General features: G+C 42.1%; 1 protein-coding gene across 1 annotated transcript in view; it reads right to left on the reverse strand.

Annotated features, from left to right (window-relative positions):
* Positions 1–14,160, reverse strand: part of LOC111868140 — a 25,698-nt gene continuing 11,538 nt past the window's right edge. Inside the window, exons 2-5 of the mRNA XM_023858551.2 lie at positions 11,264–11,310; positions 10,147–10,206; positions 7,440–7,591; positions 1–139 (exon numbers count right to left, since the gene is read on the reverse strand). Of these exons, the coding sequence (XP_023714319.1) occupies positions 95–139; positions 7,440–7,591; positions 10,147–10,206; positions 11,264–11,309 (303 nt within the window). The 5' untranslated portion in view covers position 11,310 and the 3' untranslated portion in view covers positions 1–94. The remainder of the gene's footprint in view (positions 140–7,439; positions 7,592–10,146; positions 10,207–11,263; positions 11,311–14,160) is intronic.

Genomic DNA, 14,160 nt, shown 5'->3' on the forward strand with positions numbered 1-14,160 from the left:
TTTAATTAATTTTCTGAAATGTAATAAACTGACTAACTAATGAAGAATTTTCTGAAAAATGGGAAAGCAAAGAAATTCTATTTTAATAATATTATTATATACATGAATAGCCGTCTGGCTTCCTTTCTTCTTTGTATGCCTGTGAACAGAAAGAAAAGTCTGTTGATATACTCAAGTTATTGCAACATTAACAAGACCATTGTAATTATACATACCAACCCTTTGTCACCATAAAGGAAATCGCATGATAACTGGAAAGGAAGAAATCATTTCCTAATGAAGGGAAATCCCGGCACTTGGAGAAAGCTATCCTGACTAAAATCTTCGTGGTTTTTATCAGACGCTCCGTGCATACTGTCCAATTCACGATTCAGCAACAGTAAATTATATATACAGAATATCCAGATGAAGGTAAAGTTTTCCCTGTGCTTAACTAATTAAGCACTATGCCATGAAGACGTATGGGGGAATGGATGTATAGGACCACATTTTCCTGACCTCGCAATTAGCTGGAGATGGTCAACTTAACGCTGAGGCCTCTTTAACCCCGGGGAAAGAGCCCACCCATACACATTGGATAGTAAGCTGGGTGGGCTCCAGGGCCGGTCTGGAAGACGTGGAGAAGTGAAAGATCTTGCCCCTTCCAGGACTCAGACTCCGCCTTCTTGGTAGTAGAGCCCCTTAGCCAGTCACTACACCAACTGTGCTGTCCCGGTTCGCCTGGAGTGGATATGTGGATCCACAATTTCTCGACCTCGGCACTAGCTAGAGGTGAGTGGTCAGCATCACGCCCCCGGCCGCTTTACCCCTGGGATAAGAAGCCTCGGTAACCATTGGATAGGAGGCTAGGTGGGCCCAGGAGACAGTCTTTACGACGTGGAGAAAATTCTTGACCCTACCGGGACTCGAACTGTGACCCCTCGGTTTTCCAGCCCGTACCCAGTCGCTATACCGACTATGACTACTGAATCCCAGCTCCCCGCACTCCGGAAGAATCAAAATTATGTAAATATTCGTGTCCAGCGGCATTAGGACATCTGAGTCGAAGAGACAAATTTATCTTATTTAAGATACTACAAACAAGTATGAACTAAAGAAAATAATAAGATCCCACATGAAAAGAGAAGAAAACCGTTTCATAAGTTCTGCAGGTGTCGCAGCAGGGTACGTATTGTGGTCACACCACTGGCGCAGAATTCAGACTTCAGCCTCCATAAAAGATACATGAGCAATGCAAACGGATCCATTTGAATTGAGACTCAACTCAACAACACTACAACAAGAAGGTATGGAGAAATAAATGCGTGGTAACATGTGAACTGGGAAAACCCCATGACACAACATCTCAACATGGGCAATAAAACCGCATGTGTTCTTCATGCAAGCTTCTAGAGACCACAATAGGTGCAGGAAGGAAACCAATACCACACGTTGAAACCCACAGCACAAAATGTGACACGCAATGGAGTTATTATAATTTAAAACTCTATTTTGTTCTCATACCTCCTGGCACTCAAACAATTTTCATCATGTTGTCCACTGGTGTAAACTGAAAACAATATTTTTGCTGTATTTCACATTCCCACAGGGGTGACCATTATAAGCTATAGCCTCCAGGACACAACGCCGCGCAGTCAGCCGAAACTCAAACGACGTTTCGGAAGAATATATCGCCTCCATCCACAGTTCGAACAGCGAACCAACATGAAGCATGTGGCTTGCTGCTATGAACTACATTTTGTCTGAATATCCTCCAGAGAAGAGACTACTTGGGGGACTTAGGCGCAGACCATGTACGAGGTACTTGTATACGCTACATGGATTATATTAAAATGCATTTTAGGGAAATATGTCAGAGTGTGGACGGATTTCAGGTGGGTTGGAATAGGGCATAGTTGCGAACTATTGGGAACACGGTAATTAACCCCTGGGTCCCATAAGAGACTGGGAAGTATTTAATTGGCTAAGCAGTCATTAGCTTCTCAAAAATATATTAATTTCACATGACGGAGATGTAAGTAGAACAGAATGTTGGTTCTTACGAGAAACGAGAGAGAAGGTGCGACACATGAGAGATAGGAGTCTGGAGACGGAGAAAACAGAAGGAAAGGTAGCTGGTCGGCATGACTAATTGGAATGTTCAGAACTAGAAATTTGAATTAGTTTTGTCCAACAAAACACGGCTAGTAACTCATATCAAGTTCTTAAGGTTGGCCTTCCAGAATGTAACTCAGAGCAAATTTGTATATGGGTAACGACCCACTTCCATCATCAGGGCCGACCTTGAATATGGATCTTCTCCGAAATGTCGTACACTTCTATACAACTACACGATGTCACATCCCAGACGACAACAAACTAAATGCTTAATAATAAGCGAGGGCCTCTCGATCCCTCTATCTATGGCTCCACAGCCCCTGTGGACCCTGGCTGCCCTCTCAGTTTCCCATCCAGTTTCCAACTTATGCACAGTAGGCGGGACTCCCCCGACCCAAGGATGTCTGTGTCTATTTTGTTTGTGTTAGGTATCGGCCTTGCGACGGGCTGAGGAGTCCAAAGAGCCCTACCGATTGTCTTGGATTAAGAAACTGAAGTGAAACGAAACATTTCACGGATCCCTATCCTCCAAGTGGGAGCAACAGAAGAAGAAGAAGAAGAAGAAAGGAGAAGAAGAAGAAGACGTGGTAGTAGTGCCACTTGTACCTGTTGAATAAAGTTGAAAAATGTCTGAGTTAGATCCTTTCGTGTATTCCCGTTAGTTTTGAAGTTGCGAACAGGCCGTCACTTTGGGCGATTTGCTCAGTTTTGTGTCGACATTCACGAAACCTCGTGGTTCATAACACGAGGGAACCGAATAGAACGGTATTCAGGAGGAGTATGCTATTTTGTACTGCATTTAAATAGATTCCTCAGGCCGCCCAGTCACGACAGTAACTTGAAGGGGACCATAGTTCTCGTTTTGCCAAATGTTTCGTCGTGCATGATACATACAGGGTGGGCCAGACACAATTAGGTAGTTTTTGATTAGATGTTATTTTTATTGATAAATGTTAACAATTGCAATGGTTACAAAAATGGAGTCGCACACACATAAGTCATCGATTTTCAAGATGCTGGTCAACCTGGGCACCACCTAAGTCAACACAGGCTTGCAGACGCAAAGCGACATTTTCACACGCCTTTCTACACATATTCACCGGAACTTTATTGAACTCCTGAACAATCGCCTCACGCAGATATTTCACACTGTCAATGGGATTAGCGTACACCTTGTCTTTGAGGTAACCGCAAAGGAAAAAGTCTGGTGGGGTGATGTCGGGTGATCGGGCTGGCCACTCCACAGGTCCTCGACGGCCAATCCAGAGTTGAGGAAAACGTTGATGCAAGAACGTCCGAACAATATTGGTGAAGTGTGGTGGGGCCCCATCTTGCTGCCACCACAGTTCATCAAAGTTCTCTCTCCTCTGAGATGATGCCAGTTCCGCAGCATCACGTGCTTGTGTCAGCAGTTCGGACAGTTCTCGGCTGACCAGGATGATTGGGATTCAAAGCACTGGCAGTTTCATCAAACTGCTTGTTTATTCGGACGACTGTGTCCCTGTGGACTGCTGGCGGTCCAAACTCTTCCAACATCCTGCGCTGGACTATCACCCAAGTCCTGGCCAGGCAACACGGCCTGAGATAAGTTGAATTTCTCTATCGGAGCTAGCAGAACAAAAGAACGGCTACAATTGCAAAATTCCCTATGAGTGTGGCGCACGAAAAACAGATTATCACACAAAGCTCATGACTGCATTGGAACTTAACAGACCCTTTAGTACAGAGAACTTGATGCAGTAGAAGCAGTTTAATGTAATTACGCTTGCATCTTCCAGAATCAGACTGATTCCAGTTCATGGAAATGGTACGAATTTGGATTCATTTTAACAGCAGTGACATTTGTTAACGTTTTCTTTGTTATCGAGACAAGTTCGCTGAGTCATAGGTTATTTAACGAGGCCGTATGATCTGAAAGTATGAATGTTCTTCCAGAGAAAACGAATTACAAATAGAATTTGAGCTTCTCACAGCGGGGGTTGTGGGGGATTCTATCTTCTGGAGTATAGCGCCATGTAGTCCGTTGAGGTTCGGCCGACATTTCGGGGGAGGGTGCCGCCTTCATTTTCAGGATCGAGGGGTAGGCCAAAGGGGAAGCTAGCATTAATTAGATAGCAAGCTGAGCCTGAACTTGAAGATGGAAGCGCCCTTTTTGCACCGAAACGTCGGTTAGCATTCAGCGGAATACATGGAACTTTATCCCAGAGGATAGAACTCTTCATGAAATACAGTTGTTTGTAAATAAAGTGTTTGGTGAAGTTGACTTGAGAGCTGAAAGGATTTGGTTAAGTAGTTGGTTAAGTTGTTGTATGACGAAGAGCTTCGTAATTTATACATGTCATATGAAGTCCCTGGAGTAATGATACAGCCGATGGAGTAGGTGCGCAGATTCAGTTTGGAAGACAAGAATCACATCCCACAAGTTCACGGTATATTACAACTTTCATCTGGTATAAAACATGAGGAAAATGATGTAAAAATCACTGCATACAAGAAAATAAAGAAATGAAGTAACAAACAGCGACACCAATAGAAGCAAAAAGTAAGATATACAACCATTAATATATCTAAAAGAAGTTATTTCCAAGATAAAATCTCTGGAACAAATCCAGCTAAAGCAAGAACGTCTGTAGAGAACCGCCCATTCATAAGAACCAGAAGGAGATGGGACAGCATTACAGTATGTGGTAGGAGCTACTTTTTGATTGTCTCCTAGAAAAGTAGTTCTGGGAAGAACTAACCGCCTGCTTTCCTTTTATAAGACACGGACGGAATAGAAAAGGACACACCACACAAATATTATATTGTTGCTTGAGTATTCATAGCCGTGGTAAAGTTTTACAGAGACGTTTTTTTTAACGATAAGGGGACACACATACAGACACAGACTGATGGGAGGGATTTATGAAGCATGCCATTGGGATGGGCGCAAGTGTCTTCTTATACCAGGTTTCATACAGATCGGTTCAGGCATTCAAAGTGTTACGGAGAATTTCGTAATTCATTCATCAGTAATCTGTCAGATGACAGGACCACAGTCTCTTCCAAAACAGTTCCTCCACTTTATGTGATCTAGAGCTTTCTCCTTCAAATAAAAATATCCCCTTCTGTCCCCAAGGTCATCCAGCATCTTCTTACGTCTTCTTCCTCATCTTCTGGTCACTTCTATCCGCCCCTCTATCGCATACATGGTATCTCTGTTTTTGGAAAGAGACTATCCATGAAAAGTGATAATGTGGTAGTATTTCCATTTGCTTTCCACATAGCAGTACAACAGCCGTTCAAACCACTTTGGTCACGCCTGTTGCTATACGAATTTGAACCATCTCGAGCATCATTTGCTCTGTGCTTCAAGTCGCTGCCGATGACGCTGCTTCCGGCATCAGTTTTTGGTTTTTGGTCTCTCTCTTCGCCTGATGCCTACCCTTTAACCTATCCAGCAAGGGAGGCCCTGCCAGTAGCTACGCTACCGCTGGTATAGTTCTCAGGGCTCAAACCACCTCACCACCACGATAAGGTGGAGACACCAACGAGGGGATGTTGGGTATGTCACGCGACAAATAAGTTTGCGTGGGTCTTGGATTCAGCGAACTTTTATTGGACGTTCACTCTTACACACCGAACAATTACTGTCAGTTGTAGTATCACTTGACTTCTGCCTCAATACTTGACTCTCAGTTCTCTGATACTCTCAGCGTCTAGGTTCCAACTATGCCGTAGGAACGCTAGGATCCGACTCTGGTGTATGAAGGCTAATTACCTCTGCAATTTCGTAATACTGCATTGTAAACACTTCCTTGGATGTGCGAGGTCTGAAGAGAAAGAAGTGTACCTGAGAAAAGCCTAATGAAAATAAATCAGAAGGCCCCGACTTAAGATATCAGAAATCTTGAATGAAGTTTCCCTTAAATTGCCATCAAATGGCTCCTTCCGCTGACAGTCACCATTTATCACTTGCAGTCATCATACTTACCACACACATAAGCAGTGTAGTTGAAGAAAGCAAAGTGCATCAGTAATGCATGGCATTTCGCCCATCTAAAGTGAGAGTAACCCAGTGTTCACTTAAGCCATGCCATAGCTCAGGCGGATAATGGCCGGCTTTGGGTGCCCAGGTTCGATGCCATGTCAGATACTTTGGGATTTGGGGAGGAAAAAGTGGCACTGGCTCAGGTTGTCTCTGATTATTTCGGTTTCCCCGGCCAATCCTCATTCCACCAAAATATGTCATACTCATTTATCATCCATGGCTGTTACAATAGGTCGAGTAATGACCAAAATGCCAAGTACACTCGGCCTCACCTTACCAGATGGAAGAGAAAACTAGGGTTGAATCCCGGTATGTTATTCTTCTTTAAAAAGAACACCAGCGAGCAGTTTGATTAGGACATGACCGCAATCTCAGTGTAGCGGCTTTATGAACTCTTCGAAGCCTATTTGAGCTGTAGTGACCTTTTGGTTTTGAAGAGACCTTTGCCGGCTGTGCTGTTTCGTCTATTGTTAGAAGCCATATTTGCTATCTTGCGCCTGAATGTTGAAAGTTATGAGGCAAAAAAATTACACACAGACAAGCCGTAAACTTCTCTTTGGGTTGCAGACATATCATATTTTTCACATAGTCGCATTTCAGTGTTCAGAGTGCTAAATGAAACTAAACTTGTAGAAAGTAAAAATTAAGAAATTTTGATTCTCATTATACACCGTGTCCCCCCATTAACAGTAACCCGATTTCTCGCATGTCGGCGGTGCTGGATAATCTAAGAAACTACGAGTATAACACTGTTCAATTGCATGTAATAAACAACTGCGGGTAATTAAAGTTATTAATATGTGAATCAGAGCTTTCTGTTCTGATTGCTCACGAGTGCGATAACCAAACAGTGAGGATCTCTAACTATGTGAATTCACCCTCCGGCCAGTTGAACCTCCCATCTGTAGCAGAAGCGCTGAATGATATTCAGGCAAACGCTACTCTCTCCGGCCCTTGTTTCATCCCTCATACAAATGACTGATGGTCACACAGTGGCGTGGTTGGTTGGGGCATTCTGTTGCGGCCGGAAAGTCACGGGTTCGAGTCCTGTTGAGGTCATTGAATTTTTTAATTTACCTAATATTTCCAAAGGGGTATGCAGTAGCGAAGTTGGTTGATCCAGCCTCTTTAACAGAAATGAGTACCAGGAATATTCTTGGAATGTTGTTGGGGGTAAAGGGCGGCCGGCGCGTAAGGCTGATAACCTTACCGCCTTCTATGAGCCGACTGTCTAGAAAATGTGGGAACCTCCACGTCTCACAACCCAATAGGCCTACACGGCCTGTTACAGGGACGCATTTACTTTACTTACTGCTAGTATCGCCATTGTTTTTTTTCGAGGCCGGCCCTCCGGCGAGCTTCTGCCTGGTGGCCCGGCTCCTGGCGTACTGCACGCCCCTGGCGTACTTGAAGCTCCTGGCGTTCTCGTTCCGGGGCGGCAGGGGCCCTTTCTGATTGTCTCTTCTGAAAATATAAATTAAGTTAGAGGGATTGATGGACTTGTACAGGACATTGGGACATACACGTTCAGTTCTCAGCTTCTGTCATCCTCAAATACTTCTTTATAAACTCACAGCTGTAAAAGTACATAGCTTACAAAGGAGGGATCATAAATTACACGAGTGTCAGATTTCCAGCTGAACTGCACAGTTAGATCAATACCTGAAGATATTCTTATATTGCGGCCATAAATGTGGTATCTCAAAGCTAATTGATTGTCATTATGTGTGTCTCATGTAATTAAATGTAGGGGAGACATTAACACGTTACACTAATTAACCGGAGAAGTTGACAAGACATTAACAGACACTTAACATAAATGGAAATAAAGATTGAAGCTGTCCCTGTGGCGGGCCGTGGTGGTTCAGAGGGTTGTGAGGTGTCAAGGCTCCCACATTTTGTGCACGGCCTGCTCACGGATGGCGGTGGGGGTTCTGAGCATTACGCGCCCGCCGCCTTTGAGGCCGAAGGGATTCCTGGTGCTTGTTTCAGTTGGAGGCTGGGTTAAATCACAGGCCCTTGGCGCGGCTGGAGGGATTTGGTCAGTTGATGAATTCAGTAACCTCATCAGGGATTGGAATTTTGCGTCGACAAGTTCGTTGCGGTATGCAGTATTCAATATAAGCTACAAATTACGTATATTCTGGGCTCATTTAAAGAGTAAAAGAATAAAATGGTAAAGCTATCCATCTAACGGGCCATGAAGGCCCATAGGAATGTGAGACGATGAGGGTCCCACATTATCTAGAGCCTAGATAATGTGGGACAATAGGCTGAAAGAGGTTGGGTCCCACATTATCTAGAGCCTAGATAATTTGGGACAATAGGCTGAAAGATGGTGGTAAGGTTGTCAGCCCTACGCCGGCCGCACTTTAATCCCCAGGAAGATTCCTGGTACTCATTTCTGTTAGAGGCTGAGTGGACCCCAGGCCCGTAGTGCAGTTGGAAGGAATAGGTCAATTGAAAAAATCCAATGACCTCACCGGGACCTTCCGACTTGTAGCATAGTGCCTCAACTAACTACGCTACCGCAAGAATATATAATGTAATATTTAATTTTATGTTGCCTTGTCATAGTTTACTTACTCCTGTTTTCTTAAATTTTGATTTCTCCTATCGCATTTGACAGTAGGTAAATATTTCTTAGTATTTCAAAGCTAAGTTTATTTTTAATAGCTTATTATTATTATTATTATTATTATTACTACTACTACTACTACTTTGCTCTGATTTGTGCTTTGTTTTCTTTCTTTCGCTCGTGCTCACATTGTAACTGGTCCTTGGGCTGTTGAGTTGCCACTCAAATAAATAAGAATTTAACTGAATTATTATTGTGCACTAGTTCCTCATTTACCGATCACGGTGGTCGCGCGGTCTGGGGCGTGGGCCGTGTTCACCCGCTCGAGTGCTGGGATCGTGGGTTCTGGTCCCGCTCGGGGTATGGTTGTTTGTGTGTGGGTGGTGGCCTTGCGGCGGGCTGGTCCCTTGTCCGGGCAGTCCCGGTGAAATGTATCCAAAATAAAAATATATATCCCGGAAACTAATTTTCATACATGTATCCGGTTTATGTCATCGGAATGAAAAACTCACGACCGACCTACGCGCATGCGCCACCTGTTTACCTTCCGCGAGCTGGATATCAATAGGCAGCAATGTCGACACCACAGGTACAGGTTCAATTCTTGTCGTGGCTACCAGAGTAGCAATTTCTTACGGCTGTCCAGCGTTGTTTCAGAACACAATATACACGTCAAGCATTCGGTTCTGGGACAAAAAACTGAGGACTACAGGGAGTCTGTTGCGCGTGAAATCTCCTAGAAAAACACGGACTTCTGAAGAAAATGTCAATCGCATTAAGGAGGCATTCCAGCGAAGTCCGCGCAAATCAATTCTTGCTGCTAGCTTGCAGTTACAAATTCCACGTTCAACAGTGCACGATGTGCTACACAAAAGGCTGGCTCCTCCTAAGAGCGTAAGGTAAAGGTAAAGGTGTCCCTGTGCTTAAGTGATTAAGCACTACACCATGAAGACGTATGGGGGAGTGGATGTATAGACCCAGGTTTTCTTGACCTGGGCACTAGTTGGAGGTGAGTGGTTAGCTTCACGCCCCAGCCGTTTTACTCCCGGGGTAAGAGCCGCAGGTACCCACTGGATAGTAGGTTGGGTGGGCCCCGCAGCCGGTCTGGATGCTGTGGAGAAAAGACCCTACCGGAATTTTAACTCCGACCCCTAGGTCATCCGGCCCGTATAAAGTCGCTATACCGACTACGCTCTCACGGCCCTGTCTTTGTAGGTAAACTGCAAGTAATTCAAAGGGTCGGGGTCAGAAAGTGAAATCTCCCAGCAGGGATACGTGACCTTGCAGACTGAACAACATTTTTCTTTAATTTGGCAAATTGCCTAGAGGCAGTAATGCTTGGCGTGACCTTGCAGACTGAACAACTTTTTTCTTTAATTTGGCAAATTGCCTAGAGGCAGTAATGCTTGGTAAGTGACAAGTCAACTGTCATGATACTTACGTGGCGCAGCCATGTTAATATGGTAAAAATAACGAGGCCTACGCCTACAGCCGATATACCCTGCAACACATAAATACAGGAGTCACATGAGATTTAATCCTAATTGAAACTCGCCTACTGACTGAGATTCTGAAATTTACCTCTAAGAATATATGGCGATTTATTGTTTACCAAATCCTGTTCAGGAAACTTGAGTGAATCTCTCTCTATCTCTCAGAAAACATTTCAGTACATTATTTAAATAAAAATATAACGTCATGTAAAGGAACGGGAATTCCTTTGCTGCTTTTCTGAAACTTACCCAGGCCATATAAATGGGGAAATACGCAGTGAAGGCTGCATTGGTAATCATTAAAAAAAGAAAGAATAAAATGGCCTCAGTATGATACACATATATACGATAAATGATATAATGATACAAATTCCGTCCCAAGTGCAAACAATATATTATGTGTCCTTGATCTTGCTCCTCTACACTACATGTTTCGGCCTCAGACGGCCATCATCAGGTGTATAACACTCACGTTGCTGTCACACTGCACCCAGCCCAAAATTTAACATTTAAAACACTTTCCTTAATATTATCAACATCTACTTCCTTGATATCTGTCTGGTTTGTAGATTATTTTACACACGTTAATTTTGATGTTCCTGTAGTAGCACTATAAAATCTTTAGTTCTAATTTTAATTAGGAACTATATATTTTCTTTGTCTTATCACCGTGTTCATTAATGTCCAGCCCGTACGATCATACACTCTTGTTTTCAAAGAATTCTTGTAATGTCGTATAGATCTTAACGTCCATTTTAAGACTGTTACCTGTTCTTTTGAAAGTTAAAAAATCAATCTGCTCCATTTCTAAATCCGAAATTTTGTCTGTGTAATATGTTGTGTGTTCACTATCCATGGTACCAGACAAGATTTTGCTAATTCCACCAATGAAATTGAAAACCCTCTCCTATAATGCGATTGAGTAGCTAAATTTTCGATTCTGGTTAACTATTTTACAAGTAGTTTCATATGTTCTACTTCATTAATCTATTTAAATAGCTGATAGTTTTAATAAAATCATTATAATCATTTGTAATAACGAGTTACAGTATGTATGTTACTTACGACCTGACTCCTTCAAGTCTTCAACAATGGTGCTGGAGTTCCCCATTCTGAAATAATATATGAGAAGAAATTATATAAGGGACCAAACTGAGCAGGTAGTTATATTTTCTAGTTAATTGAACCTTTTAATGCACTTAATGTGGGGGTGCAGTCCTAATTGGGTCTCCTCGGCACTGCAGCCACTGATTGGACTATTGTACCTGCCCCAGGTGATTATGATGATGGAGAAATGGGTGGCATGAAGGTGTTTTCTAGCTACTAGAATACTGGAAGATGGACAAAGTCCAATAATTGTCAGTAGATGAGTGTTTATGCCATCTCCATATGAAGGGAAACATCAGTAAGATATTGCGTCCAAATTATTATGGGGGCTGCAAAGGCGAAGATGGGAAAAGATCCTGTAGTACGTACAAAACGTGGGACACCATAACGTTCACGTAACTTTAATGACGGCCAATTTTGCTGTCACCGGAAACTTGGTTAAAAGAAGTACGATTTCACCTGAGACTTTTCTGTAAGAAAAAATGGATATCTGTCGATGGTCAGACAAGAAATTAAATTGACCATTCTATGATAGATGCAAGACACGCAAAGAGCCTTATCGATGTGCGATCCTATAGAGGGGCAGAAAGTAACTCGGCTCTCTTCATGGTAAAGTTAATTTACAGGACTAAAATATCAATAGTTAACAGAAACAAAACCAAGTGCATTCAAGGTTGTGGCTTTCATACCAATATCCTATATGCATTCCTCTTCTCTCTCATTCGTACTACATGCCCTGGCCATCTCATCCTCATTGACTACATCATTCTAATTATACTTGGAGAAGAGTACAAGTTATGGAACTCCTCATTATGCAGTTTTCGCCTACATCCTGTCACTTCGTCTCTCTTCTGTCCAAATATTCTCCTCAACACCCTTCTCTCAAACACCCTGACTCTATGTTCTATGACTCTGTGACCGAGTGTCCCACCCATAACGAACCACAGAAAAATTAGAGTTTCTTGTATTCTAATTTTTATGATTTTAGACAGCAGACAAGAAACCAAAGGGACATGTATAAGAGAAATCAACATTCACAAAACATCCACGAACTACACAAAACTCGAATATATCCACGCCACTGAAGACTGCGCTAATAGGTTCCACAAGAAGATTGGAATCAACGTCTTTACTATATTCAAAAGTATGACCTATTATAATTTGAATTTTAGTTGCAATTTTAATATTAGGTTGTGGCAGACTCTGCAGTGCAACAGTTTTAGCATAATGAACATGATGGCCATGCACGGCCAAAACATGTCATGAATGGAGAAATAAAGGTGTTGTATTAGTGACGGAAATGTACATTATATAAAATAAACACTGTATTTGTGCAACGGGATGCTTAAATACATTATACATTTATTATGGTCCAAATGTTTGTGACAATGGTACATTAGTGAAAATATTATTCTGTAGAAGATTTTAAAATTAGATTAAGTGATGAATTCTGGGAGAGTATTTGTAGCAACAATGATAACATGCATGCAGATTCGTTAATTAATATGTTTCTGAATAACTATCTAAGAATGTTCTACACAAGTTTTCCTCTCAAAGAAGTAACAGAGAGTTAATGAAAACCACTGGATAACACCTGGCATAAAGATTTCCTGTAACCATAAAAAGATGTATATTTACTTAGTATAGATAGTAAAAAAAAAAAAGTAAAAAAGTAAAGGAAGAATATAAAAGATGCATGTTAGATACTATTAGTGAATTGGTTGGTAAAGTTGAGAAAATAGTGAGAAAACCATGGGTTACACAGGAGATGATGAGTAAAATGGAGGAGCGAAGGAAATGGAAGAATGTAAACAATGAAGAAGGCAGGAGGAAATACAGGAGACTGAGGAATGAATTGAAAATAGCCATGGACATATCTTGAGAAGATATGTAATGAGATTATAGAATTTCAAAGGACAGGACATTATGATTTGATGTACATGAAGACAGAAGATCTAATATGGAAAGAGAATCATGGGATTCAAAATGTTGGCATTGAAGACGCCCAGGGGAATGGAAGAGTAGATCAGAGGCAAGTGCTGAAAATTTGGGAAAATTATATTTCAGAACTATATGATCGACCTAATCGGCCAGAAACCTTAGAAGTTGAACCGGAAGAAGAAGTAGATACAGACGAGAAAGGACCATATATTTTACAAAGTGAGGTGGAAAAAGCTATCAAGGAAATGAGGAAGGGAAAGGCTACAGGAGATGATGATGTACCTGGAGATGTGCTCAAGTTACTGGGAGAAGGTGGTTTGAAAACACTGACAAAACTAATGAACACCATATATGAAACTGGAGAGTGGCCCAAGGACTTTACAGAAGTTGCATTGATTGCCTCAAAGAAAAAGACAAAAGCTACAGAATGAAGCGACCATCGCAAAATAAGCCTTATTGCACATACAGCAAAGATAATAGCAAAGATACTTAAAAGAAGAATTGAAAGGAAAATAGAGGATGTACTTGGAGAAGATCAGTTTGGATTTAGAAGAGGAAAAGGAACCAGGGATGCAATTGGGATGATGAGAATTATAGCGGAACGAACTTTGGAGATAGATGAAGAACTGTGTGTTTGCTTCATAGACTGGCAGAAGGCATTTGACCGTGTAAACTGGACCAAATTAATGCAGATCCTAAAGGAAACAGGTATCAATTAGCATGAAAAAAGATTGATTAGTAAATTGCACATGGATCAAAAAGTTAGAGTACGACTGGACAGAGGGGAGACAAGAAGTGTGCAGATTGGAAGAGGAGTTTGACAAGGATGCTATTTATCACCGATTCTGTTCAACTTGTACAGAAGCTTGTACCAAGGAAGCTCTGGATGGGCTCGGAGACTTCAAAGTAGGAGG

This window comes from Cryptotermes secundus, unplaced genomic scaffold (genome assembly GCF_002891405.2).
Source record: "Cryptotermes secundus unplaced genomic scaffold, Csec_1.0 scaffold2212, whole genome shotgun sequence".
Lineage (NCBI taxonomy): Eukaryota > Metazoa > Arthropoda > Insecta > Blattodea > Kalotermitidae > Cryptotermes > Cryptotermes secundus.